The 27,826-nt window shown below is 50.1% G+C and overlaps 2 protein-coding genes and 1 pseudogene across 5 annotated transcripts; 2 read left to right on the top strand and 1 right to left on the bottom strand.

The window, feature by feature from the left end:
- Positions 1-546: 546 nt before the first annotated feature.
- Positions 547-20,119, bottom strand: Ampd2 (adenosine monophosphate deaminase 2). 3 transcript variants are annotated; one of them, XM_034500491.2, is made up of 18 exons: positions 20,098-20,119; positions 7,396-7,526; positions 7,048-7,178; positions 6,667-6,735; positions 6,461-6,572; positions 5,982-6,168; positions 5,581-5,722; positions 5,383-5,472; positions 5,012-5,141; positions 4,034-4,228; positions 3,810-3,941; positions 3,507-3,670; positions 3,107-3,233; positions 2,855-3,018; positions 2,464-2,584; positions 2,016-2,189; positions 1,733-1,843; positions 547-1,606 (listed from the first exon to the last, which is right to left on the bottom strand). In XM_034500491.2, exons 2-18 carry the CDS (start codon positions 7,423-7,425, stop codon positions 1,400-1,402), a joined length of 2,286 nt encoding a protein of 761 aa, XP_034356382.1. In that variant the 5' UTR covers positions 7,426-7,526; positions 20,098-20,119; the 3' UTR covers positions 547-1,399. The 3 variants fall into 3 exon arrangements, with proteins under 3 accessions (XP_034356382.1, XP_034356381.1, XP_076789238.1); XM_034500490.2 differs by lacking the exon at positions 20,098-20,119 and adding an exon at positions 11,600-12,199; XM_076933123.1 differs by lacking the exon at positions 20,098-20,119 and adding an exon at positions 8,669-8,774.
- LOC117706767 (uncharacterized) lies at positions 11,944-13,254 on the top strand (annotated as a pseudogene).
- Gnat2 (G protein subunit alpha transducin 2) lies at positions 19,340-27,132 on the top strand. 2 transcript variants are annotated; one of them, XM_076933124.1, is made up of 9 exons: positions 19,340-19,496; positions 19,606-19,781; positions 21,480-21,522; positions 21,799-21,940; positions 22,571-22,728; positions 24,171-24,299; positions 24,518-24,647; positions 25,881-26,034; positions 26,445-27,132. In XM_076933124.1, exons 2-9 carry the CDS (start codon positions 19,664-19,666, stop codon positions 26,633-26,635), a joined length of 1,065 nt encoding a protein of 354 aa, XP_076789239.1. In that variant the 5' UTR covers positions 19,340-19,496; positions 19,606-19,663; the 3' UTR covers positions 26,636-27,132. The 2 variants fall into 2 exon arrangements, with proteins under 2 accessions (XP_076789239.1, XP_034356387.1); XM_034500496.3 differs by lacking the exon at positions 19,340-19,496 and having other exon boundaries at positions 19,512-19,781.
- Positions 27,133-27,826: the final 694 nt, after the last annotated feature.

The following is a 27,826-nucleotide window of genomic DNA, read 5'->3' on the forward strand; positions in this document are numbered from 1 at the left end:
GCAAATTGCATCATAGGCGCAGGTGGCAAGCGGACTGCTAGCAATGGATTCTAGCACAAGCAGCTCCTGCTCCACTCAGTACAATCTGACAGGTACTGTGTCAGATTGTGTCAGAATCCCTGAGGGAGGGACCCAGGAAGAGCATCTTAAACAGGATCCCTAAAAGCCTCAGGCATCCATGTAGGGGACCTATGTTCCCAACTACCACACTGTCCTAAGAGGCTGCACAGGAGGCATGAGGTGGGAAAGTTGCCATCCTTCAAGCTGGTGTGTCAAGAATGCACACCATGGACCTGCAGCCTCATGACTCCTTCAGAAGGGGCAAACTGGGTGAGGATCACTGGGCTCTCCTCTCCTACAGTCAGTGCGCAAACAGTTCATGCCATCCACGCCATGTACCTCGCAGGCTGCTGGCAGCACAGATTGTAATCCAATCACTCAGGAGCGTCGGCAGGATGGCCAGCCTAGGTTGTACAATGGCCCACACCATACTCCCCTCTGCCATCCTTCCTCCCCCTCTGCCAACAGAGACCTTCACATGCCTCATTAATTAAATAATCTTTTTATTTCTCATGCACTAGGAAAAATGGGCCATATGAAACACTGTTCTTCAGAGCAAAGGCCTTGGTCTAGAACATAACACAAGAGGCTAGCTGGGAGCGGGGTCGGGTCAAAGACCTGGAAACCCCCAAAGAAGGTGCCACCTCCAGGGCTAATGACAGTCCCAGCACCCTCCAACTGCTGTAGCCTCCAACTGTAGACAGATCAGGGCAGCTGCCCCTCCCACAGGGCTACAAGGGACTGGTAACAAAGGAACATGTGGACAGGGGAGGAACAGGGGACTGATGAGCAGTGACTCGGCAAGGGCAGTGAGGCAGTCCCTCAGGCCAGACCTCCAGGGCCATGAGTGAGGCCAAGTCCTGTTCTGCCCAGCACAGACCAGCTGGAACTTCAGAGGCTGAGCAGCCAGTGCCACAGCAGAGATATAATGAGCCCCTCCTGCCCCATGGCCACATAAACAAGAGGGAAACTCAACTTGAACTCTAACCAAAGCCTGGGTTCCCAGGGCTCAAGGGGCCAGCCCCATACAACCATCCCAAGCCCCCGTGGACACTGAAGACACCGTAGGACAGCCAGACTTCTGACAATTCTGGGACGGGTCACTAGCAGGGCCAACTCTAAATCTCAGCCATCAGGTACCACCTGAGCCGAGACAATAATGAAGCAGATTCCTGGACTTGCTTTCATTGAGGTGGCCCAGAGGCAAGACATGGTCAAAGAGACATGCAGGACAAAAACATAGCATGGAGACATGCAGAGACCACATCAGGTGGGAGGGGTCTAATCACAGACAATCAAGTTAGCTGAGATGGGGCAAGCACTGCATAGACCAGGTTCACTAAGGCCCTGGGCTCATGACAATGCCCACTTCCTCTGGGATGGTCTCCAGCATCTCACTTTGGACAGCCTGTGTGATAAGCGCCAGCTCCTGGCATAGGGTCTCATAGCGGTAGCCCACTCGGATGTCTGGCACATTGGTACGGCGGATATCATTGCCCTCAGGGCCCTCCTTGGTATAGTTGGGTCCCAGCCAGTGGCTTTTCACCTGCAGGGGTATAGGTAACAGGCAGAGATGCAGTAGATCCAAGTGTCACAGGGACAAGGTCAGGACCCCAAATGCAAAGGAAGGGAGAGAGGTGATGCCCGGCCCCAGGCAGGCTGAGTATCGTACCTTGTGAGAGAAGCCACTCATGAGCACACTGTTCCGGGCCAGTTCACACATGTCGCAGGAGCTGAGCTTCCACACTTGGGTGGCGATGCTGTACTCCTCCATCAGGGGTTCCTGCACAGGCCAAGTGCCTTGAGGGAGGCATCAGGTCCCTGCAGTCCCTCCCTCCTTTAAGGACTTAGCTAACAGTTGCTAAGTTCCACCAGCAAGGGGGGCAGCACCAACCCAGAGACACCCAGTATCCCCCAGACACCCGCCCTTGGCTGTCCCCTGGCCTGGGTCTGACCTTGGTAAAGTGGAACTGCAAGGGATCATCTGTGGACAGCGAGACCATGAGGCCACGGGACAAGTACTCAGGTAGAGGGTTCCGGTGGTAGCTGAGGAACAGGCTGTTGTTGCTGAGTGGGGACATGGCGATGCCGATCTGAGCCAGGTAATACAGGTACTGCAGGACGGGGGCCTGGGCAGGTAAGAGGAATGGAGGACTTGTCAGGTGGCCTGAATCCTGGGGGTAGGGGGCATGCATGCTGGTTCTGGGGCTTAGGGGAAGGGGGGGGGGTGGTCCAGGCTAGGTCTCATATAAGAATGTTGAATCCTAGGCTGGGCTCCCCAACTAGAGGATGGGTGGGAAGAGCTAATTATATTGGGAAGGAGGAATCTGATCTCGTGGCTGGGGAGGAGGAGGATAGGGAAGGCAAACAGCTGCGTGTGGAGGCTGGGGTGTAGACCCTGACCTTGCGGAGAAGCAGCCCGTGGGAGATGTTCTCGGCCAGCATGAAGGCTGATACCAGGTGGTGGATGGGCCCAGCCTCCCCGCAGTGCGGCCTCAGCACAAACGTATGGAAACCTCTCTGCCTGAGGGGTAGGAAAACAGGGTCAGCTTCAGATTCTGGGCACACTTAAGCTCACCTGACCCCAGACCCCACCTCACTCATATGTATGCACTCCAGTGAGTGACAGTGGGGAGCTAGGAGAGGAGACAGGGGCAGATCCTTGACGAGGAAGGATAAAAAAATTAAGTCTAAGGGCAGAGAAAGAGCCTGTCAGTCTGGGTGCAGGGGCAATGGGTGTGTCAGGGCACTAGTGACCTCAACTCAGGGTGTGTGGCCCTCCTGGAGTAGGCACCTGCGCAGATGGTTCAACATGGCCATGTTAGCGAAGGTGTAATACAGGTAGTAGGCATAGGGAGGGTTGTCCTCCTCCACCCAAGCTTCTGGGAGAGGACTCTCCAGGTTGAAGACATGGTTCTCTGGCTTGGACTCATCATCCACGCTGTCAAAACCATCCACCTGGCAAAGAGCTGTTGGTTAGGCCTAGAGCCACAGCTGGGCCCAAGCCGAGCCATCCTGCCCCCTCCCAGCCCACGCCACCGCTCACATGCTCCAGAAAGAGGTGCAGCTCCGGGTGGCTGGCAGGGTGCACAGTAGCCTCAAACAGTGGCAGAAAGATGTTCTCCAGCATCTCTTGGAAGTTGGCCAGCTGGCCCTTGGTGCGGTACACATCACTGCAGGAAGACAGGACACAAACATAGGCAGGTCAGGGCCAGCAGCATGCCAAGTAAGAGTCAGAACCATCATGAGAAGCACCAGAGTGGGAGAGTGGGACATCCAGACAAACCAGGCTGGACAGACTGTGGGTTGGCCTGGGAGGCCTCTCCTGGCACTCAAGAGTGCCTAGCTTGGCGACTGAAGGCTCAGCCATCCCAGTAGAGCAAGAGGCAGGCCCTGGCCCCTTGTACACAGCTATGGAGCTTCCTCCCACTCTAAAGGACACTCACAAGAGGCGGGGCACCTGCACCAGCCAGCGGACATTGGGAGAGTGCACTTTGTGGTTCACTGCCCAGCGTGCCAGCTTGTCCCACTCATCCTTCGACCGCCCGTAGATGGATAGCCGGAGCTCTGCATTCTGGTATTTGCTCTCCTCCAGGTCTGACATCACCTCCTAGACACAGAAGCAATGACATCTAGGTTCCTCCTTGCCCTGTGTACCCATAACATGTCTCACCAGGCCTCTCACCTCTTGTCCCTTGAGCCCTCCTACACATAGGCTCTAGCTCAGCAGGGGACAGTCGTCTCCATACCTTGATGATGTGAGCAAAGTACTTCCCAGAAATCTTGTTGTCGGTTTTAATGAAGATCTCTCGGAGGACAGACTCCCCAATAGGGTTGTATTTGGCATTGAATTTGTCAAATCGATGAAAAGTATTCCTGTCCTGGAGGAGACGGGAAGCCCTAGGTCACCCTGGCCCTGGCCCTGGCCCTAGTGCTGACCAACACCCCAGCCCATCCATCCCATGGGACAGACCGCATGCACATCCAGCGTGTCCACACTTAAGTCATAGGCGGTGAGGTTCATGCTCTCGAAGACTTCTCGCAGCGTCTGCTCACGGCCCTGCTCCACATGCACTATCTCCTCCAGATGCCGCTTCATCGCCCGCTTGATGAAGCGCAGCAGATGCTTCTGGTTCATGCAGGACGAGGCATGGATGTGTGTGTCCACCTGCAGGAGAAAAAGGACTGTTGTGTCCAACAAAGGGTAGGCCTTGGGATCGGGGAGATGGCTCAGCCATCATACGAACATGAGGACTGCAGTTGGGATCCACTGAGCCCACATAAAAGCCAAGTCTACACAGCAGCCTGCCTACAATCTTAGTCTGAGGAAGGCAGAGGCAGGGGTGCAGAAGATAAGCTGGCTGGCTGCACTAACCAACAGCAAAGCCTGGGTTCAAGTCAGAAACGCTGCAAGCTACCCAGTGTCAGCTTTGGCCTCCTACTACACATGTATACACGCATGCACAAGCACACACGCACACGCACACATACACACAATGTGACCACATACTTGCAAACACGCACATGTATACATATGGACACATATTGTACACAGACATATACAAATGCAAAGTTTGGGAGAGACGGCTCAGTAGGAAAGGTGCCTGCCACCAAACCCGCGAAAGTCAAGCCCCAGGACCCACAAAGTGGAAGAAGAGAAATGACTTCCAATAAGCTCTCCTCTGCTTCCCCTTGTCCACGTCCACAGACACAAATTAAAATGTAATAAAAATTTATTTTTTATTTTTAAATTTTTATTACATTAAATGGCATTAATTACAAAAAAAATTACATTAAAGTGGAATAAATTTTTTACTTTTAAAGAAAGAGTCCATGGCCCAAGTAGTAGGTATAAAAGGACTCTCATATTGGATGCTGGGGGCACTGAGGGAAGCATAGTCTTTGGAGACGAGAAGTAGACCAGGACAGAGGCCATGCGCTGAGGGCCCACCTTACGAATATTATAGAAGTCCCGGTGTGGCACTTTCTTCTGGGCAGCGAGCTCCTTCATCTCATTGAGCAAAACATGCATCTGGAATTTGGAGCTCAGGTACTGCAGCCGGCGGTAGCAGAAAGATTTTCTGGACAAGAAGCAAGAAGCAAGACACTCAGGTGAATGTTTCTGGGTTAGCTGAAGACAGGAGCACACAGAATAAGGGCAGCCAAGAGGGCAGCCAACTAGGAGTAGGTGACCAGGGAGTGGCAGGAGACAAGGTGACAGTTGTCTGGGGCAGGGCAGGGTAGGGTAGGGTAGGGCAGGGCAGGGCAAGGCAGGGCAGGGCTGGGCTGTGAGATGAGCTGAATGGACAGGTAGATACGTACATGGGACCGTTGATAATCAGGGCCATCAGCACATTGACGTCAGCTACAAATTCCTGTAGGTCAGGGTACGGAAGCTCCACCTCTGGACAGCTAGCACACAGGAAGCTTGGGTGAGGACAGCAAGCCAAGTCCTCCGGTCCCTCCCAAGCCAATGCACTATTCCATATGGTGTACCCCAACACACATGACCTCACTTACTGCTCATCAGGGTCCCTGCGGGTGTAGACATGCACCACACCACGCACCATGCGCAGACCCAGGCCCAGGTCCCCAGGCATGGTGCTTGGCTCACAGTGTTCATACGGGTGCTGTTCCAGCGCAGGGGGATGCACTGGGGCATCTGCAAAGAGGAGAGGAGGAGTCAGGACTAGGGAGCTTCAGGTCAGCAGCTGCCCAGTCTATGGGCTCCATAAAGGGGAAGGTATGTCAGAAGCCCCAAAAGAGTAGTTATGGTCCCCACCCTCCACTCTCCTGGATGTCAAGAAGCTAGAAAGAGCCTGGGGTCAGAGGTTGGGGAGATGCAGACAGGGCAGAAGTGCCTAGGCTCCAAGCCTAGACACCCAGGACAGTTGGAGTTGGAGAGGGATGGGAGCTCCCACCAGCAGATACAGGGGTATCAGGACTCTGATCATAGGTTCGAGTCTCCAGGGGCTTCTCAGCCAGCTGCTGCAGGTAACGGCGGGTGGTGGGACAGAAGCTCTGCAGTGATAGGGCCATATACTTCTCCCGGATGAAAAGTGCCCGCACCACACTTTTGGCTGCATCTAAGAGGTCCGTGAACGGCACCTGAAGACAAAGACAAACAGTCAGTTTCTCTGGTCTCTGTGCTCACTCATGTTCACACTCACTTCCTGCCTGTGGCCATGGCTACACCTCACACTGCCTACCCCAGCTGCAAAGGCCTCAAACCCGGGAACATCCAGCCTTCTCTGGTCCCAGCGAATCAGTGAGCCCACAGCCTCTGCCACTCCATGCACCAGAAAAAGAAATGCTCTCTCCAGCTCCCACCAGTTCCCCAGGACAGAAACCTCTAGAACACATAGGTGGAAACCTAAGTAAGGCTTCACTCCACACTCACCCCACACTTCTCCTCCCCAGAGATGATGACCCGCTGAAATTCCCGTTCCAGTACCACATCACGTTCCCAAAGACCCCTGTCACCCTGCCCCTCTCCTTGCTCCTTGTACAGCCTATCAGAAAGAAAGAGGAAAAACATGGGTCGGAGACAGCCACGGAGCAGACCCATCCCCAGATCATCTGCACATGCCCCTGGGCCCTCCTTACTGTAAGTCCGAGTCACTGTCTGTCTTCAGGAAATCTTGCTTGGCCCGAAGCAGAATATCTGGCTCCAGCCTAAAGGTGGGAGGAGTAAGGTCTGGTAGAGCAAGGGCATCGGCTGCAGCATTCAGGTCCCAGCACTGTGCCGGCTTCTGTCCACATACACATTGTCACATGTGGTCCACGGGCAGGCCTGTAGGCCCTGGGCTGTTCTCACCCCACTTCAGAGATGAGAAAACAACTCCAGAAGTAAGTTATCCAGTAGACTCGGAGCCTACGGGAAGATGGAACCTGCAGTAGCCTGGCTCCAAAGAATGTGCTCTACACTGCCTTCCAGGCAGACCTCAGAGAGACAATGGGACAGGGAAGGGGCAGCAGCAGGCTCACTTGACATCCTGGCTGATCTGGCGCTCCAGCCGCTGCCTCCGCTCCTCTAGCTGCTCGATGGGGCTTTCCTCTGGGAACTCGTAAGGGGCACTACGGAGCTCACTCTCGGCCAATGAGCGGCTGAACAACTCCTGGTACCAGTGAGGGAGAGGAGGAAAGGTCAGGTGGCCTTCAAGCCCTCTGCCCCTGCCTTCCCCTGCAGAGCCTGGGCAAAGGGTGAGGGCAGGAGCCAGGGTTCCCAGTTAAGCACTGTCGCTGATGAGAGGATGTCCCAAGATGAGAGGTGGCTGAGGTAGAGGGTGTAGCAACAGAGGTAGAGTTTGAGGTGAGGAGGTATAAGGGTGCTACCTCAGCGATCTCCTTGCATTTGCCATCCATAGACGTGCGAAGGTCGAGTGGGAAATGCTTGAGGCAGGGGGCAGTGCCTGGCAGGGATCGAGCAGACTGCAGTGGAGAGGCCCCCAGACCACTTCGAGCTTCTGCAGAGACAGTGGTGCCAAGGTCAAAGGGAGGAGGGACAGGGCCTGAATGCCTCTGAAAGCCAAGAGCCCCTTCCAACCCTTAGGCCAGACCCTATTAAAAGCCAGGACCTAGACACTGAACAATAGCATCGGCATCTACACAGAGGCCCTTCACCACCCCAGGCTCAGGGGTGAGGTCCTGTGCCTGCCAGTGGAGCAAATGGATCCAATCAACTCTGCCATAAGAACTTGAGTTGGGAGTAGGCCATTCCCTTAGATCAGGAGACTTTATCTGTCTATGACTATTTTCCAAAAAGGGACATACATGTACCTGTGTATATACACACATGCGTGTGTGCATATGTACACACACACACACACACACACACCAGGCACTCATTCAGGACTAGTGGCCACACTAAGGCTCATCAACTTCTAGGTACTAACCCAGGGTCAAATTTACCCCTGACCTAACACATCCTTCACTGAGATGAACAGAACCACTGCCTGCTTTCCGAGACCTGCAAGGCACAGGCAAAGTACAGCAGCCACCCAGCTCTGACCTGAGAAGCAACTCTCAAGAGGACCTGGTTGGCAAGAAACCCTGTCTCCCACTGGAGGCCTGTCCTCTCTCCAGGACCCCGGGGCTGCCAAGATGACGTCGGATCCTAGGCTACCTGTCCCACAACTGGCTGACCCTCCAAAGGGAGCTGCCACAGTCGGTGCCCCTTGGAGGCCTTAGGATCTAAGCTGGAGGCCTCAAGAAAGGGAGAATTGGAAGCCAGGGTTTTTTCTATTCCAAGAACGGCAGACCTCTTCATGGGTCCTACCACAAGGCTAACACTGAGGGTCAGAACTTGCTAGTCTCCTGGGCTGCCTAAGCTCCTAGCCCACCAGGAAAGAACCTCTCAGTCTCAGCCTCTTCTTGCTGGAGGCTCTCCGGAGACCATTTGGTTCTTCTAGCCAGCTGCAGAAGACCCATCTCTCCTGAACCCTCTCCCCCACCTCCACTCTGGCTTAGAAAAGGATACAGAGGTTCTGTCTAGGCATTACGCCTTAAGGTCTCTTCCTAGTACCCACTTCCTAGTACTCCAGGTATGGTCCCAACGCTGGACAAAGAGAGGTGCTTACCCTAGATCAGAACCCAGCTACCTACTTGCCTTGGTCCCTACTGGAGCGCTACCTGCAGAGTTCAAGAGTATTCTGGTCAGCAGCTCTGTGCCCCTTGCCTGCCTGTTTGCCTTGTAAAGCTGCAGCCAGTCCCCCAGGACAGCTCAGGGGCTGGCATGGACTGTACCAAGTGCAGCTACAAGCGGGGGAGACCCTGAGATGGCCACAAGTAGGGGGCTGGGAGAATTCAAGGGAGTTCAGAAATCCTGAGAGATGAGAACTCTAACAGGGCCTTAACCTCTTCCATGCCAGTGAGGCCACCCAGATCCAGGGTCTCAATAGAGAGAAACAAGACAAGCTGATGTGGCCAAGGCAGCCTGGCAGGGGAGGAGCCAAGTCTCCTTAAAACCACAGCCCTAGGGGACAGAAAGTGGACATAGCCTGGCTGACCAAAGGGTAAGAGGAGACACATAGTGGGAAACCAGCAATCCTCCTCTGAGCCCTGTAGCCTCAGGCCAGCTTCCTCTGCCCACCACTGTCTTTTGGGCCCTGACTATGGACGCTCCAGGAGAGACAAGGTCTTTGCTACACAGGAGCTGGCTGGTAGTGGACCACTGGTCTAATGTGGATAGGAGCTAGTTACGGAGGCTTCCTAGCCCACATGGGCAGAACTCTTCATGGCAGTTCCAAGGCGAATGTCAGGGTGAGGACACCTGTTCAGGAAAAGCACCTTGGAATATGGGAACCACATCTGGAGACACGTAAGACTGCTTTTGTTTACTTGCTTGTCTTAACCTCTGGGCACAGGCTATCAGTGGGTGAGAAGTAGCCTTGTCCTACCTGGCCCCAGCCCCAGGACTCACAGGAGAATGTCCTACAAGTGTTCTATAAAGCTTGAGTTAGAGGCCTAAGTCCACGGGACTGCAATTAGGAATTTCTGAGACCCTCTCAGCACTTCCCACACGGAGACCCTTCAGTGAGGATGGTGAGAGGGTCTCTGAGGCCAGTGCAGGGTCAGGGCTGATAAGAGAAAAAGAACACTGAGGAGAAAGGGACTCTGTAAGAATAATGAGGTGATGCTACTTCTCCCTTACAAGAGAGCAGAACAGGAGGAAGAAGCAAAGATCAACACCTACTCACCCAACCCAGGGTTCAGATCCTAGGCCAGGTGGTAGTGGCACAAACCTTTAATCCCAGCACCTAGTAGGCAGAGGCAGGGCAGGTGGATCTCTGTGAGTTCCAGGTCAGCCTGGTCTACAGTGTGAGTTCTAGGACAGCTAAGACTATACAGAGAAATCCTGTCTCAAAAACACCAAACAAAAAGGAACCCAGAGCCTTCTTAAACACAGCTCCAGACCATGTGGGGGCTTTCTTTTCTGTCTTTTGCTTTACTGGGACCACCCCTGAGGTCTTATGTAAGCCAGGGACGTCCTCTGCTCCTGGGCTGTATCTTCATCCTTTTTATTTTTACTTCTAGGCAGGATCTTACTAAGTGTCTAAGCATGCCTGGAACTCATGATCCTCCTGCCTCAGCTTTCCAAATAGCTAATTACAGGTGTGCATCACTACACCAAGCCACCAATCACTTAAAAGTCCCTGAAGGCAGACCACAGAGCTTTCCAAAATAAAGACAGAGCCCTCATTTTAAACCCTTTCCTATCGGACAGCCCTGGACCTACACAGAAGAGCTTGGTGAGTTGGAAGGGTTCCAGCAGCCAGTCATCCTCCTAGTCACCACATGACTGTAAAAGACTAGGGACTCACCAGAGGCGAAACAGACCATAACCTCTACTCTCCCAGGCCAGGATCTGGGTCCCTGGCCCTGTGCCGAAACTTGGCATCTACAGTACCACATATACACATATACAAGCAAAAGCCAAAGAAGGACCACTCCATCAGCTCCAAGATTCTGGTGCTTTGTCAATCATCTTGACTTGGAGCCTCCTCACTCATTACCAGGACTGCCTCACTAGGCCTTGACCCCAAGTACAAGATGCTCTCCTGGAATAAGCACCTAAGGGTCTCTGGTTCAGCATCAGAATAACCAGCACAGAGCTAGCCCCAGGGTATATACCCAGAAGACAGATCTGAGCACAGATAATATATCTCAGTACAGTACAAAGCCTAGATGGGCATATTCAGCAGTATAATAGGCTAGAGGAGGCCAGTCAAGGTGTAAATAAATAGGGCAGCTATAAGGGGTTAATGATACCCAACCAATCACCAAAAGGTCTTTCTTTAGGCATTAGACTTGAGAGCTACAGACATTCACATCCTTGGAAGCACAAACTCCAGTAGTTAAGTCCTCACCAGGACAGACCACAGATCAGCTGCAAACGGTACAGAGATGCCCACTTAGGCCCAATAGGAAGCCAAACCAAAGGATGCAGAGTACACAGTCCACCAGCCATCTCAAGGACTCCCCACTCTCCTGAAGAGACTCACAGCACAGACCAGGAACAAGCAAACAGGAAGGACACAGGCAATAGAGCCCTAGCTCTGGTGTGTGCTAGCAATGCATGACCCCATATGTCAGACCCCACCACCCCCACTCACCAGTGAAGGAGTTCTAGATCTAGGGTCTTGGAAAGAATAAGTAAAGGCAAGTATAGCCTAAGTCTGCCTGGTATAGGCACAGGCACCAATCAGAGTAACCAGTCCGCAGTCAGTCCCACACCCTCCCCACTCCATTCACACGCAGTCTTAGCATCTGCACAAGCAGACACGTGTGCACATACACCTCTTCTGCACCCACATGCACACCCACTCCTTGTTACGGAGGGCAGCATCCCTGACATGCAAACCTCAGGCACCCCCTCCCACCTCCTTCCCTGCGCCACCAAGCCAGCCAGTTAGTCCTGGAACCGAGATCGAGAGGCATCATTGCAGAGAGGGTGCTGCAGAAAGGGGCCCTTCTAGGAGGCACTGAGTGGCCTGGACAGGAGGAGAGGGAGCCCATGCCTGAAGCCAAGAACTCTCACCTGGAGCGGCAGCGGAAGCTTGCAGGGTGGCCCGCTTCTTAAAGGGATATTTTGTCTTGGGCTTGCCTGGGCTAGGATAGGATGCCATGGCTGGGGCCAAGGCTACAGCGGAGGAACCTCACCGGCTGGGGCCAAGCTCTCCCACATCCAACCCCTTCCTCCGCCCCGCCCCCAGCGGGAGTGACTGATGCAGGAAGCAGCGCCCTGCAGGCGGAAGAGGCCCTGGCCACGATTTCTGATGTTGTCTAGGCAACCTCGGAGAGTGGGGCCTCCATCCTGCCCCTTATCCCTCCCTTCCCACTTCAGTCTCTAGAGTGCCGTGTCTGATGGTGGCTAGAACTGGGATGGGGGTGCAGAGAAAACAGATGAAGCAGCACCAGTTCTCAGCTCTTTACCACCCTCACCCCACATCGGGAACCCTCATCCCTTGCCAAAGCTTCAAGGCAAAGAAGCCAAAGGCAAAGAAACCAAAGTCCAGGCTAGGCTGGTCCAGCCAGCCAGAGAGAAAAATAATAGGCAAGAATAGCGCCTGAGCTTCTCCAAGCTCAAAACCCATTTCCTCCAGGGACGGAGCAAGCGTACTCATGAAAACCCAGAGCCTCTAGGGCAGAGCCCCCCTCTTTTCTTCTCCTTCTGACCCCTGCTTTAGGGACAGCCCAGCTCCGGGAGGAGGCAGAACTGAGAATTCGAGCCCAGAAGGGAGGGGCCTGTCTTGGGAAAATTCCACTGACCGGCAGAAGCCGCCTCCTAGGAAGACAGGAAGAGTAGGAGGCAGGGTCTTGTCTGAGGTCGGTGGGAAAGACCCCAGCCTACTCTGACTTGTCCCTCTCTGCCTGCACACTCAAGGCCTGCTTTCCTGGACCCTTCTAGAGGCTGTTCACATCCCCTAGGTCTTACAGGCATTGCCAAGACCCCCACCCGCTCTCTTATCACCCAACCAAGGCACCTCTGCCTTGGAGTCCCTTTATCACCAACACACGCGCCACACACTTACCTGAGGCCATACTGCCCGAGTCCCGAGTGGCACCAGGAAGGCAGCCTACGAAAGTCTGTACAGCGAGGAAGCCCGACTGAGCAGGGGAGAGGGCCCCTACGGGGGCGAAGTCGCGCCACTGGCCCCTGCACCCGCACTGAGAAGCGGGAAGGAAGACAGTTTTTCAAAATGGCCAGCTGGCCGGAGGCGGACTCCGGCCGACTTCAGCGGCCAGACTGACCTCAGGAGACCCCGGAGTCGCGACCCCAGGCCCGCACTCAAGAGGAAACAGGCCACGTGCTCCCCAGAAAACCGGACCCGGAATTAGCCTAGAGTTCTTTCACCACTTTCTGGGTATGAATTAGGGATCCGGCTCCCGTGGCCAGGCTACGGGGGTGTCACGCAACAGGTGCGACCCCGCCGAAATCTTCCGGGATGCGCGCCAATCTCGCCTACCCCAGGCCCCGCCAAGTCCGAGGCCACGCCCCGCTCGGGCACGCCTCCGGCCTCCTGGCCACGCCCCCACCATTTTCCCTGTTCCCTTACGCCACGTGGGCAGCCTCCCGGAGTTGGCCTTGGCTTGGCCCTTTGGTCTTGGGCGATTTCTGTGTATCAGCTTCCTCATCAGTAAGATGGGATAAGGTAATGACAACACCTCATCCAAAGGAGTTACTGAGGACTGAAGGTAAATCCCCTTTGCACAATGCCTGGCACAAAGTCAGGTAGCTATTATTAGGGTCCCAGAATCCGTTTTAAGCAGAAGTCCTGCCCCCTGAATTCTCCACATTCCCACCTGAGTCTATTTCCTTCTATCAGACATGGGTAGGCAGGGTGTACCCTTCAAAGCTGGTTCAGCATCCCACATTAGTTTCTGTGCTGAGGTTAGACTAGCCAGAATGCCTGGTTTCACATTCAGACATCTCCACCTACTTCCTGACAGATGGTGAAGTTCTCTCTGGGTTTTACAGGTTAACTTTGGATCTTACACCAGCTCTGATGAAGATAAATGAGATAATAATTATAAGTGCTTAGAATTGTGCCTGGCCTGTAAGTTACTACCCAATCAGGATTCATGTAAGATTGTTTTAGCCTGGGATCCCTATTGCCGACCCATTGATTCTCCTTGTGGGTTAAGAGAAATTGGGCTTTTTGAATAGGGCAGACGCCCTCTCAAACAAGCCGTCCGGTCTCTCCCAGGGGCAGTCATACCTAAAGAAACCCTGTAAAGGAAAGTCTCCTCGCTGAAAGTGATCACCTTCAGGAGCAGCAAGTGGTCCCTTCCCTACCCTCTCCATGGAGGAGTCTTTGCTCTCTTATCCAGCTGCTCTAAAGTTGTCTGTGCAGCTGCTTTCAGGTCACCCCACTATGTCCTTCCATAGAACATAGTGAACCAGGAACTCGGGGTCCTGATCCCTGTTCTCCATCTGCATCCAATGTGGCCTCTGGGGAGTCTCCTGTCCACTATACTAAAATAAGCTTAAAGATCTATTGCCTTGGGCTGGGTGTGTGGGCTCAGTGGCAGTACCCTCTGCCTTACATTCGAAGGCAACCCCCAGAATTGCAAAAAAGATGCAAATGCAAATTTTAAAAACCCTACAAGTGGCCTCCATAAACTTGGGAGAACAGTGGGGAAAGGGGTGGGGGTGGGGGACCAGCTCACAGAGAATCAGACTAAAATAGAACAAGAAGATACCTTATTCTTAGAATGTTCTGTTTAAATATCAAAACAGGACCACTAAAAGCATAGGATACAGGTGGGGGTGTACTGAACTGGGACACGAATTATGTGGCCGTAAATACTAATATAAGAACCATTTAGCAAAATATCATCAAGTATCTCAATAAGTTTCACTGTTTTGACCCAGTAATCCACTTCTAATGAGTCTTTTTTTTTTTTAACTCAAATATAATTGTATTAGAGTTTAAAGAGAAAGCCCCAGGGTGTGCAAGTCATAACTCTCAGCTAGAAAAGAAGAAGAAGCTAGAACATGTTTCTCATACACATTGAAAGAAAGAGAAAGAACAAAAGAAAGGGTTATACCTTTCTGAACCAGGGCTCAGGAAGGTGGGGAGACCCAGAGAACCTCATGGCAGCCTCTGGGGATTTCATCTGGGGGTAGGAATCACAAATCTGTTCTTGATAAAAGGGTTGTCAGAAAAAATACCCACAAAGTTGTTCAATATTGCAATGTTTACCACAGAAAATTTGGAAGCATAAAGACCAAACAACAGAGGAGTGTTTAAATGAACACAGTGAAATACAACCGGTAATATTGTTCTTGGAGAATTTCTTTAATGGCGTGAAAATCCTTTTAACATAAAGTTAGATGAAAGAATGGATTGGAAGAACTACACAAACAGGATGGTCCTAATCATGTGATATAGATGATATACACAGAGGAGAAACACGGCAAGTTACTGGGGAAATCCAACAAGAATCCAGCAGAACTCTCTAGTCACTGGCAGTCTCCCTCAGACTTGAAAAGTGGGCTCTTTTGAATACAGCCCTTAAACATTGTAAGACTGCTGACTTCCAAGAATGAACAAAATAAATCTCAAAACTAAACCAAGTACCATGTAACCATATAGATGCTCACTTATTTTCTGGTAAGATGCAGATTTGGACATAATTTTAAAGGGTCATGGCCTTATACTGGGCCAGGCCTATGTGGATTCCCCTAATTCAGATCTACCTACCTACCCAGCCAATGGGTGGCAATTCTGTTCTCCACCCAAGCCAGGCAAACCAGTTCTTGAGAGCCTTCATCCTGAAGTCCCACCAGCAACAACACACCCTTCAGTCCATAACCTTCCCCACCCCCATATTTCCAGGTCACATGGTTTGCAGAGGTTGTTAGGAAGTCTGCCCTGCTTCCAGCTAAGCATCAGTGCCTCACCCACTCAACACAGGCAAGACCTTCACTGGGCTTCATTGTCTGTGCAGGGCAGAGCTTGGACACTGCAGGCCTGACTCAGCCTGTGGCCTTGGACTTCCTGGTACTGAAGCCTCAACGCTGGGATCTTCCCTCTAAGCAGCTTCCTCCTCCTAACCCACTTCCACCGTGGCTTCTCAGCCAGCCGGACCTTCCTGAACACCTCCCAACTCAGCACACCCCTCTTTTTTCTGAAGAACAGCTTCCCTGATTTCCTGACCTTCACTTCCCTGGTAGTCAGCCTGGCTAGGACAGACCTCTATGAGCAGATAAAAGATTCGAAGTATCTAAAGGTTCCAAGGGATACTTGGAATATCCCAAGTCCCATCTTATTCCCAGACCTTTCTAGAATCAAGCTTGACCCAGCAGCTAACTCCTCACCCCAGTCACTGACCACTGTCTGTGCATGTTTGCAGGTCAGATTCCCAGCGATTTGCAGCCAAATCCTTTAACCTGTCATCCAAGGCCCTTCACTAGCTGGCCTTGATTTCCCCCATCTCCCAGCACCCCGACCCTTTCATGTCCTGTCACATCAAACTTTCCAGTCTCTCTAAGCCCACATTTGCCTCAAACCTTTTCTCTTGCATTCTCTCCTCTCCCCAGACTCACATCCTCCATTTCTGCTGGCCTGGCTCCCCGTGGAAAGTCTGTACACCTCACAACCACCCCTTGCTTTCAATATTGTTATTTAAAACACTGTCTTGAACTCAGAATTCTCCTATATCAACCTACTGCATACTCTGTGAAGGGTATGAGCTGCTGACGCTGCTCTCTCTCTCTCTCTCTCTCTCTCTCTCTCTCTCTCTCTCTCTCTCTCTCTCTCAAATCACAATAGATGTGTATATAATTGCCTCTCCTGCCAGTGGGTGGGAGCAAGGTTTTCAACAGTAACAGTTCTGAATCCCCCCACATTAGCACCAACCCTTTAATTGTTACTCTGCTTTCCTCAGCCTCCTCCTGTAGACTGTAAGTTCCCAAAGGCAGCTCTTCCTGTGTCAATGTCCCACACTCCATCTGGGGCACAGCTTCTCACTAAATGTGAGGCAGATCCTGAAATCGCCCTCATTTAGGAAACATGCCCAAATCCCTCAGGAAACAACAACTGCTTTCAGTCAAAATGATATGGCCATCTAAGGCTGTGAATCAAACACCCAAGGTGCTGCCACATGCCCTCGTGCAGAGGGGATCACTATTCTATGCTTTTGTCACTTCTTAGGACAGGCACTGTTATTCCTGTGCCCTGCCCTCTTCACCAGAACACTGTCCCTAAATTTAATAATCAAATGTGACAACCAGAGGGAAGGCAGGAGGTCGCTGTATCCTCAGCAGCTAGGGGAGGGCCAAGAATCCTTCAACTTGATTGTGAAGATGGGGTGCTTCCAGCAGCAGCCATAGACGGAGCAGAAGTCCCCCACCCCCACCCCATGTGAATCAAGCTAGTGGCTTCTCTCATAGAGCAAGCCCACCGTTGTCCAGTTTCCCCATTCGCTCAACTGTTCTTTTTCTTGCCCAGCGGGATGGGGTTAGGGAAAGGAAGATTACCTCTATTTACTAAGCTATGTGACCTGAAATGAGCTGCAGAGCCACCTGCAGCAAAGGCACAGGCCTGGCACAGTCCTTTGCTGCCAGATCCCTTTTGAACAGGGCAACTGTCAGCACAGCTCTGGTCTTGGAGTAAGTTACCAATGCTGTGGGCAGGGCAGGGAAGGGAAGGGCTGGTGGTGAGGCATAATTACTGGAACCTCCTAGCCAAGATTCCAAACAGTCACAATTTCAAAAAGACTCTTGTTTTCCCCTAAGTCACTAAGCACTTGCCAATTTGGGATGGGCACCTCCGCAGCTGGAGCCGGGTCTCCCAGACACTCAGAGAGAGGACATCGAAGATGCTAAGCCGTGGTTCCAGGTTCTACTGTCTGCTTAGTGGGCACCTAGCTTCTCCTTTTCTCACCCAACTGTCACACAATTTTGGCTCTAAAGGCGCCGGTATGTTTATCTTTAGGGCTCTTTTCCACCTCGGCTGTGCTTCGGAATCACCTGGGGAGAAACTTCAATCTGATGCCTAGACTGCACTCCAGACCAGTTTAATCAATCTTTAAAAACAACCAGGTGGCAGTGGTGGCAGAGCACGCCTTTAATCCCAGCACTTGGGAGGCAGAGGCAGGCAGATCTCTGAGTTTGAGGCTAGCCTGGTCTACAGAGCGAGTTCTAGGAGAACCTGCCTTGTATGCACACGGCCCTGGATTTACGCTCCAGGGCGGGGGGCATATAACTGTAATCACAGTACTTGGAAAGTGGAAGCAGGAAGATCAGACTTCTAAGCTCATCCTTTATACAAGTCCAAGCCTATGCTAGGCTACTTGGACATAGCTTAAAAAAATAATGAAGATCTTTCTAGTAATTGCCAGTTTATACACACCAAATTGTATTTTGGTAGGGAGGACTTTTCAAACTTGCCAGATGATAATAATCATTTATATTAGCTTCATTTCAGGCTCCAGAATTAACACTGTTACTGAAATTTAAAGATTCTAAAACATACCCTTTACAAATATTTCAAAGTATTACATTTTTGAAAAGCATGTGATCTTCTAACCATGTTTTAGGAAACATAAGGAGTAGGCAAGTTTGGGGAGAAACAGTTCCTTAGGGCAGTTCTCTCTTCCCAACCTTGAATGCCCTGCGGGTTAACTGCGGTATTGTTAAAATGTAGTTTATTTATTGGACTTTTTGAGCTGAGGTCTGCGAGTGTGTTTCTTAGAAAACTCCAGGTATATGCCACAGCTGGTCCTTACATTACATATGGGTCAGCCACATTCTAAAGCAGTGGTTTTCAACCTGTGGATCGAGATCCTTTCACAGAGGTCACATATCAGATATCCTGCCTATCAGATATTTACATTAAGATTCGTAACAGTAGCAAAATAGGAGCCATCCCAACATGAGGAACTGTATTAGAGTCCCAGCATCAGGAAGGTGGAGAACCACTGAGCTAAAGTGCTCTAGGTGAGGGGGCTGCCCTGGAAAGGCTCATTTAAGTGAAACTACTGAAACAGGGAACTGACTGATAAGGTCTATTCAGTGTCTGTGAGGTGACAGCTTGGTCTCATCCTTACTCCCACGGAAGTGGGAGGTGAGGGTGAGGGGTAGAGCTAACCCAGCTGCCCAGCTGCCCAAGGGAAACCTTTGCTGTGACCCTGATGTCTACACACACACAATGTCAGTGAAGTCTACTTGACCAAGTGAAGCTGGTGTGGAACGAGAAGAATCGCACACTATCTTTCTACCACATACTCTGTCCTTCATGTCTTCAATTATCAGAGATTTGATGAGGACCTACTGGTAAACCACAAATTCAGAGGTAAATCAGATTTGGTCCCTGAGTAGAAGAAACGTACAGTGGGAAATAAATGAGGAGAACAACGGATCTGAGTTCAAGGTTAGCTTAGTCTGAGCAACCTGTGGTACACAGTAAGATCCTGTCTCAAACACACACACACACACACACACACACACACACACACACACACAGGACAGGCATCCTGAGAGATGAGCCAGAACAATGGAACAGCTCCTGGAGCAGCACAAGTCTTGTCAGGACTGTCCTTTTGACCTCTTAAAACCAAGACCTTGTAATCCGAAGACTCAACTTGGGCTGTACCCTTACCCTTCAGCTCTCCAGTGCAAGTGAGTCCACAGGACCAGAGGGGTTTGGATGAGCTCTTCAGAAGGGAGGAGGTGGCCGTTTCCTCCCAGAGCTTCAGCACCTGCATTCTTTCCTGCTGTGTCAGAACCCAGATCATTTCCCTCATTAAAAACCAAACCAACCAACCAACCAAACAAACAAACAAACAAAAATGTTAGTCTTTGCCCTTTATCTGACTGGCAAAGCTTTTAATTGGCTTGATCTGTCATACTGCTAGACATAAAGGGGACAATCCCTGGATTAAGAAGTAGTTCTCTAGCTGGAGTAGGTAGGGAGTCTCAAGCCAAGGTAGGCAGGGTACAAGCACCACCAGTTCGCACTCTCGTTCCCAGCTTTTAAGGGAGCAAGAGAATGTTACTCTATCCTAACCTATTTTTCCTTTTTGTCTATCTCACAGATAGGAAAAATTTAAGAGCCAGAGAAAGCAGTGTCCCTTCTCTGAGGAGAGAGCAGAGATGGGGAGTGGCATCAGTGCTGAAGACAAAGAACTTGCCAAGAGGTCCAAGGAGCTGGAGAAGAAGCTGCAGGAGGATGCTGACAAGGAAGCCAAGACTGTCAAGCTGCTGCTGCTCGGTGAGTGACATGAGCAGATGAACTGGCACGGGTGTTCCTCTCACCCTGGTTCAGCTAAGAAACCAAGCAGAGCGTAGAGCTAGCAAAGTTACTATGGAGCCTGCACAGTAGCCCCGAGGAGACCCACAATGTCAGGGTTCCCAGAATTGTTTTACTTTCCCTTGTACTATGAATAGTGCAAATACAAGGCTGGACTATCCAACTGCAACAACACCTTCTTTTGGTTCAGCAACTACTAAGAACCCCGGATCATGCAGGCACACACCAGATCTGCAGACAGAGACCTATGCTGTAAAGATACAGGACTATCTCTTACCAATGGATTCGTGAAGCACCACCACACGATCCCAACAGTCTCAAGGATAAGCCTACTGGTTTTTGCCAAGTAGACTGGATCCTTCTTGCTTCCAAGATAAATGTTGGAAGCAGAGGAACCTGGCAGGGAGAGGAGGGACATGGGGAAGGAGGAGTCTTTAACAACAGAAACCCCCTCCTGGCTCTCTATTAAGTAATTGCTCTAAAGCCCCTGACATCTGGCAGCTTCATCAACTTGATGCATTCTAAGTAGATCCCTGGCTGGTGCAGATGATAAAAGCACCTCAGTGGGTCAGTCAGGGAAACAAATCATGGTTTCAAAGAGAAAATAAGAAACTGACACCTGGCTTCCAAAAAAGAAAAAAAAAAAAAAAAAGAAAAAAAGAAACAAACCCAACAATGGTCCTTCTGAAGTGTGATCACTGGCTCTATGCAGCAGCAAGCTGGCTTCCTGGGATGGTTGTCCATAAAGAACCTGGGGAATTGGAGCAGCAAAGCCCAAGGACACACTAAAAGGGGCCTATCTGTAAGCTGGACCCAGGCTCTAAGGAATCCAAGAGTTACACAGGGAACAGAGACACAGAGACAGATCTTTTAAGCCTAAGCAGATTGTCTAGGTTCAGGATAAGCAGCTTAGAGGGAACAGGCACAGGCAAAGTGGGAGGAGACTGAGGGATCAGGTCAGGTCGGTAGAGGGGCCTGGAAGATCATGAGTTCTTTATGGGCAAGAGGGTAGCCTGACTGAGGACATTAGAATGTTTTAGCCAGTAACAGACACCATCAAGATTGTAGAGGGAAAGAATTTCAATGAAGAGGCCCAGCTTTTACCGGTCCTACCCAAGACTACTTGCCTGAGTCAAAAATAGGCAGTGTGAATACTTTAAAGGAATTTTTATGAGTCTATCAGTGATTCCCAATGGGGAGACTCTGAGTCTCAGGGGCTACTAGACATGTCTAGAGATACTTGGTTGTTACAAAGAGTAGGATACTAGTGGCCTCTAGTGGGTAGAGACTAGGGACAGTTTTAAACTGGTGCATGCCTTTAATCATAGCACTCAGAAAAGAGGCAAGCAGATCACTGAGTTCAAGACCAGCCTGGTCTACAGAATGAATTCCAGGACAGCCAGAGCTACACAGAGAAACCCTGTCCCAACCTCTCCCCACCACCAGCAAAAAAAAAAAAAAAAAAAAAAAAAAAAAAAAAAAAAAAAAAAAAAGGCAGACCCCCCCCACTGTAAATAGTGCTAATGGGGAGAAACTGCTCTAAATCCAGTTGAATGGCCTGAGCTCAGGGTGTCTCCCAGAAAGCACTGTTCTCACACCATCCTCTGGACCACTGAGGAGAACTGGTGAAAACTGACAGTGTGAACATTTCCCTTCCAGGTGCGGGAGAGTCAGGGAAGAGCACTATCGTCAAACAGATGAAGTGAGCGGAAACATAACCATGGGAGGACTGAGGTGGGGGTGGGGTGGGCAGTGGAGCCGGTGTTGGTGTTGAGCAGAAGGGTCCTTAGTTCTAAGGGACCCTGGACTAAATGACCTAATCTCCAATATTCCTTCCCTCACCCTGCACTTGGGGACAGCAATAGGAGTACAGGTAGTTTCCTATGACCCTTATATCCACCCCCATCCCCCAAAGAGTCCCAATCCCTTAGCTCTAGTTCCTCAGGTCCAGCTAAAAGCTAGTGTCTGTTCCTTGAAGGATCATTCATCAGGACGGCTACTCACCGGAAGAATGCCTAGAGTTCAAATCTATCATCTATGGGAACGTGCTGCAGTCCATCCTGGCTATCATCAGAGCCATGTCCACACTAGGCATTGACTATGCAGAACCAAGTTGTGTGGTACGTGATTAATGTTATCTGGTTCAGGGTGGAAACAGGAAAAGTAGATCAGAGACCGACAAACCACAAGGAAAGTCGGTGAGAAAAAAGTTCTGTGTAACTCAAATGTCATCTGCTGAACTTCCCATCATCCTGGTCCTAGAAGAGTAAGCAACTCCCACCTTTATAGCAAATGTTTGCAAAACCGACTCCCAGCATCTTTTTGCCTTTTATCCTAACTTATCACTAAAATATTCTCCTTGGGGTTTTGCCCGAGCTATAGGACTTTTATAAGCTGATACACTAGCCTTTTTCCTGGGGTGTGCATTTCAGGGCCAATATAGCTTTTAAATTTCCAGTCCCTGCAGCAAAGGACCTGTATCTTCTACCACTTTCAGGGTCATCTGAAGTCTAAGACCTGCAGGAAGCACCTAGGACTGTCCTCTAGGCATCCCAGGGCTAGCTACATCTGGAGAGCATGCTCGAAATTAACTAGCATGCTTTCTTAAACAGCACCTTCATTAAGACAGGTCTACCTTAGGCATTGGGAGCAATTCGAAATGCTTTCCACTCAGTAAGTTGCCAGAAACCCCCTGGGAAACCACTGACCTACTCTTAGCTCATTCTCAGCCAGATTTCTGGATTACACAGGATGCCGGGAGACAGCTCAACAACCTGGCTGACTCCATCGAGGAGGGGACCATGCCTCCTGAGCTGGTGGAGGTCATCAGAAAGTTGTGGAAGGACGGTGGCGTTCAAGCCTGCTTTGAGAGAGCTGCGGAGTTCCAGCTCAATGACTCGGCATCTTAGTAAGACCCGGGGGAGGCAGGGGGATGACGCTCAGAAGACATCTCACTCAGCCTTACGTTCCAGGCAGTGGGAGCTTCGGACCCACAAACTGGACCTAAGCCTATGGAGACATTTGCCAGTCCCTACTGTTTTAAATTCCTTTACAATGATTCCCTTTGGCCTAGGAAGCTGAAGATACAACATTCAAACCAGGGGCTCTGCTTAAGCAGCCCTTGGCCTTATCTCAAGAGGCAAACCAAAGAAAGATGGTCAGACACTAAGAGACTTTGCAAAGCTGGTTCCAAAAAGATAAGGGGCAGAGTTATCAACCTCCGACAGTATAGTATCAGAAGTGGGCATGAGCTGTGGGACCAAGCAGCCCTGTGTTTACGCCCTGTCACCTCATCTTGAAGTAATGTTATTTAGTTTCTGCAGGTCCTCCCTTACTGAGTTTCTGACCCTGCTAGGTTCATGACAGGCACTATGTCTCAGGGCCCTTTATCTGTTTGTACACAAAGCCTTCAAGGTGTATCAGCCCTATTTTCTAGTAGGAAACCTGCAATCCAGGGATGTCAGTTAACTTGGCCAAGGCGCACGAGAGGCAGAGGCTGTACTTGAGTCCAGGTTCGGATGACTACGAAGCTGAGTTTTTATAGGAAGCCACAAGGGCTTCCTTGTTTGGGATTGTGACAGTCTTACTTTGTAGCCAAAGCTGACCTGAAATTCAGTCCTTCTGTCTCAGTCTCCCAAGTAATTCCTCAGAAGTTTTTCTATATATGTAAAGTGGGCACGTGGATATCAAGTCTTCTAAGATTTAGTGAGAATTTAAATGTTTAAATGCTTGGAGTACATGAGACATTCATGTCAATTTTCCTTCCCTCTCCATAGTAAGTCATTTTATCTGCCCTCTTCCTACCCTTCCTAAACTTTCTCACGGTCTTATGGAAACTTCCAAACATACAAAGGTGAGGTACAGTGGACCATCTAGTTTGCGCTTGATCCACGGCCATTCTTAGTTCACTTTACACCCTTCCCACTGGGCTACTTTGAGTACTCTCCAACTATCACTGCACCCTAAGACTCTCATTATGTGTTTAAAACATAAAGAAGAAATCATATCATCACATCTAAATCTTAATTCCTCAGTATCTCCAACTCTCAAAATGTGTTCCCATTCCCCAGGTTGGCTCAGGGGATAGGGTCCACACATTGTCATGATGTCTCCTGTCTCCAAAGCCTCTTTAGATCTCTTTTCTGTCTAGAAACTTGAATCAGGGGAACAGATCACTTGCCTCATCAGGGTGCGGCCCTCAGCCCTCACCTGTTCTAAGCACACAGGCCTTTGCAGAATCCTGGATTCAGTGCTGTGGACTCCAGTCCTACTTCTGACACTGTGTTATCTGTGTGACTTGTGGGGAAACTTTGGAAACTGTACCATCACCAAAGCCGCCTTTTTTGATAGCTACCTGAACCAGCTGGACCGGATTACAGACCCTGACTACCTCCCTAATGAGCAAGACGTGCTTCGATCCAGAGTCAAGACAACAGGCATCATCGAGACCAAGTTTTCTGTTAAAGATTTGAATTTCAGGTCAGCACTGGGTTCCCTGGGGCATCTCAGGTCTCACGGCGCATTTTCTTGGCCTTTTCTGATGCCCCACTTTAATTACTGTCCTCCCCCTCCTCCTGCCTCTCCTGTTTCTGATTCGCTACTAACTGGCCCCAAGTGGCCACCCCTCAGGGTTGAATATCAAAGGCAACTGAGTCACATCTGGCCACACCCATGAGAACGGCTGCTTCTTCCCTTAGGATGTTTGATGTGGGAGGGCAGAGATCAGAGAGGAAGAAATGGATCCACTGCTTTGAGGGAGTCACCTGCATCATTTTCTGCGCGGCTCTCAGTGCCTACGACATGGTGCTGGTGGAGGATGACGAAGTGGTGAGCGGCCTTTAGTTTCAGTGGGATTGGTTTTCCTCATGAGCCTCCTCCAAACTGCATCATCCACTGCCCCAGCTAGCGCTGGCAGCCTAGTCATCTCCTAGCCGTCTGTCTCGCACGTATTAGAAACCACAGAAAACCCCTTTTCTGATGCAGGTTCTAGGTCAGTGCTGCAAAGCTCCAAATTCACTGGGCATGAGTTTGGTCTGAGATTAGATATCCAGGTATCATAGGCCATCACAAAGCCAGAGGAAATGATGCTAAGTGGACGGAGACAGATGGACAGACGGACAGTGCAGGGAGGACTTACATTGTCTTCCTTTGTGCCAGTTCCCTTTTCTTGAGTTCAAGATAAAAAGTCAAAGCTGCGAAAACACTAATTGCACATAAACATGTATTCCATGATGGCCAGCCACCCAACAGAAAGCACAGCTTCTCTCTTCCTGTCACTCCATCTCTGGTCTATCCTCCTGTCACTCCAGCTTTGTTCTATCCTCCTGTCACTCCATCTCTGGTCTATCCTCCTGTCACTCCATCTCTGGTCTATCCTTCTGTCACTCCAGCTTTGCTCTATCCTCCTGTCACTCCAGCTTTGATTGTCATTCCTTCTCTTTAACCAGTAGGGTTACCTGACTTGGGCACTGGATAACTCTGGACTCTGCAGATATGCAGCATGTCTCTCTTTCTCTGTCAAAGTATGAGAGAAGAGTTGGTGGGATGGCGCTGGGAAATCCTCCAGCCCTTACCTGTGACAACAAGGCTGGAGAATCCATGTCACAGTCTTCCCCCTGCTGAAACTTGGGGTCTCCTGCCAGGAACCCAGCAAAATCATCTTGGAGATGCAAGTGACAAAGAAGAGTTCCTGTGGCCAGGTTCCAGCCCAGCAGTGGCACTACGGGTGTTACTTGTACCCTGGCAGCTAACCATCTCCACATTTAGGTATCCCTGTAGCCAGCTACTACCATAGACACATGTTGTTTCATAACTCAAGGAAACTGAGACTCTGAGATGTTAATAATCTCACCCAAATCAGAGCTATTGAAATGACAGACAGGAGAGTCGAGTGAAACCGAATGTTTGGTTCCACCCCCTCCCCCACGCACACTAAAAACATGGTCTGTTCCCTTGGTTTCCCTTTTCACTGGGAACACTGGTCTGCTCGGTCGGAACAGGAATAAACAGACATCCGCCCCACAAGCTGATCTGATATTTCCCACCATGTTTCCTCTCCAGAATCGCATGCATGAGTCTTTGCATCTGTTCAACAGCATCTGTAACCACAAGTTCTTTGCAGCTACGTCCATTGTTCTCTTTCTCAACAAGAAGGACCTCTTTGAGGAAAAAATTAAGAAAGTCCACCTCAGTATCTGTTTTCCGGAGTATGATGGTAAGTCCCAGCAAGAGTAACATCGTGATGGGACTGTCTCATCCATAGGCCTTAGCACACAAAGGAGCTTGCCTTAAGGGATGACTGGAATAGACACATACACCAGAGCTACTGACTGTTCCAAGGACATCTACCAGAAAGTCTAACCCAGTGCTTCTCAACCTTCCTAACACTGTGACCCTCATGTGGTGGTGACCCCCAACCATAAAATTATTTCACTGTTACTTCATAATTGTAATTTTGCTACTGTCATGGATCAGAATGTAAATATCTGATATGCAGTCCCTGTGAAGAGATCGGGAGCCACAGGTGGAGAACGACTAGAACAATACTCCAAGGGCCAAATCGGTCACCTAAAACTTGAACATTTACAGGTTCATTTATTCTACATTACTTTTTTTTTAAACTAGGAAACAACTCCTATGAGGATGCTGGGAATTATATCAAGAGTCAGTTCCTTGATCTCAACATGAGAAAAGACGTCAAAGAAATCTACAGTCACATGACCTGTGCTACGGACACACAGAACGTCAAATTTGTGTTCGATGCGGTCACAGACATTATCATCAAAGAAAACCTCAAGGACTGTGGGCTCTTTTAGTGCTCAGTTCCTCGAGTACACATTCTATAAGCAAGCTTAGAATATACATTCTATAAGCGAGCTTAGACCCTGAGGCTCCATGCAGAAACTTAGTTAACCTGTACCAGAACATGACAAGCCCATTCTGTTGATGACAGAGAAGGCATGCTCACAAACTGTAGGTACAGTGGCCAGTACACTTTAAAAGAAGGTGTGGCCAAGGATCCCAAGGCTGGGCTTCCAGTACTGCTTCTGCTTAGTGCAAGAACAGAAATGTTTCATTTCTCTGATGCAAAAGTCCCTGTCTACACAGTGAAGGTAACGTCCCCACCTACTTTACAGGGTCATACTAACGAGCACAGACCCAACTGAAGGGGAGGCGCTGCTGTGGTTGGCTACAGAAAGCAGCCGTGACAGCTGCAACTGATGGACTACCATACTTGGTTATTAGAAGAAACGATCTCAGAGCCTAACAGCAAACCTTCCTTACAATGAGTGATAAAGTATTAAAAATTAAACCTGCCCCTGTGGTTTTTTACTGGCGGATGTATACACCTCAGCTCAGAGACCTGGATCATGGGGGAGAAGACGTGAGCCTCCTTATTTCTAAGGAATTCATTCAAAAATAGTCACCTTTATTAAAAACCATTTTCCCTCTCCAACATCCTGGAATTCCCAAACAATTTCCTTTCTCTGTGTAAATACCTGCTTGGCTTTCAAGAAGTGTCTGACTGAACTTGAGGGCATCAACACACTCCCACATAGGCCTTTACGGCTGCCACTTGTGTGTCACAGAATTTGAACAAGTGAGCAATCTGAGTCCTCATTCTAACTGCTCCGCATTTCACAGGAACAAAAAACAACTGCTGGGCTTGCTTAAGGCACTGGAAATTTTTGCAGCTGGGTCTATGTGAGGCTGGCTGCAAACATCTTCCCAAACAAACCAGGGATAAATTATTCCTTTGAACTCCTCAGAGGGAGAAACGAAGCTTGCATTTATCTTGACAGGAGGTGGTGAAGCCATGTATAGATTTAGCATTTACAACCACTAGTGAGGAACGCGCTTGGCATCCATGGTTTAGTATATAAAAGAAAGTGTCAATTAAAATGAAAGTCTGCTCCTGCCAGAAACACCCATTCACATTTAGCTGCTTCCAGCAATATTAATAGTTGAGAGCCAGCCAGCCTCATGAGCCTGAAATGCAGCAAAGA

The sequence above is a fragment of the Arvicanthis niloticus genome, chromosome 4 (assembly GCF_011762505.2).
Source record: "Arvicanthis niloticus isolate mArvNil1 chromosome 4, mArvNil1.pat.X, whole genome shotgun sequence".
NCBI classification, from domain to species: domain Eukaryota; kingdom Metazoa; phylum Chordata; class Mammalia; order Rodentia; family Muridae; genus Arvicanthis; species Arvicanthis niloticus.

Excerpts from the sequence above, each read along its gene's own strand:
- Ampd2 (XM_034500490.2), bottom strand. The coding sequence starts at position 11,687 with ATGGCATCCTATCCTAGCCCAGGCAAGCCCAAGACAAAATATCCCTTT. Across the intron at positions 5,723-5,981 it reads TGATACCCCTGTATCTGCTG|ATGCCCCAGTGCATCCCCCT; the intron begins GTGGGAGCTCCC and ends TCCTCTTTGCAG. Across the intron at positions 3,671-3,809 it reads ACTTTGCTCACATCATCAAG|GAGGTGATGTCAGACCTGGA; the intron begins GTATGGAGACGA and ends TTCTGTGTCTAG.
- Gnat2 (XM_076933124.1), top strand. The coding sequence starts at position 19,664 with ATGGGGAGTGGCATCAGTGCTGAAGACAAAGAACTTGCCAAGAGGTCC. Across the intron at positions 24,300-24,517 it reads GTTAAAGATTTGAATTTCAG|GATGTTTGATGTGGGAGGGC; the intron begins GTCAGCACTGGG and ends TTCTTCCCTTAG. Across the intron at positions 24,648-25,880 it reads TGGTGGAGGATGACGAAGTG|AATCGCATGCATGAGTCTTT; the intron begins GTGAGCGGCCTT and ends TTTCCTCTCCAG.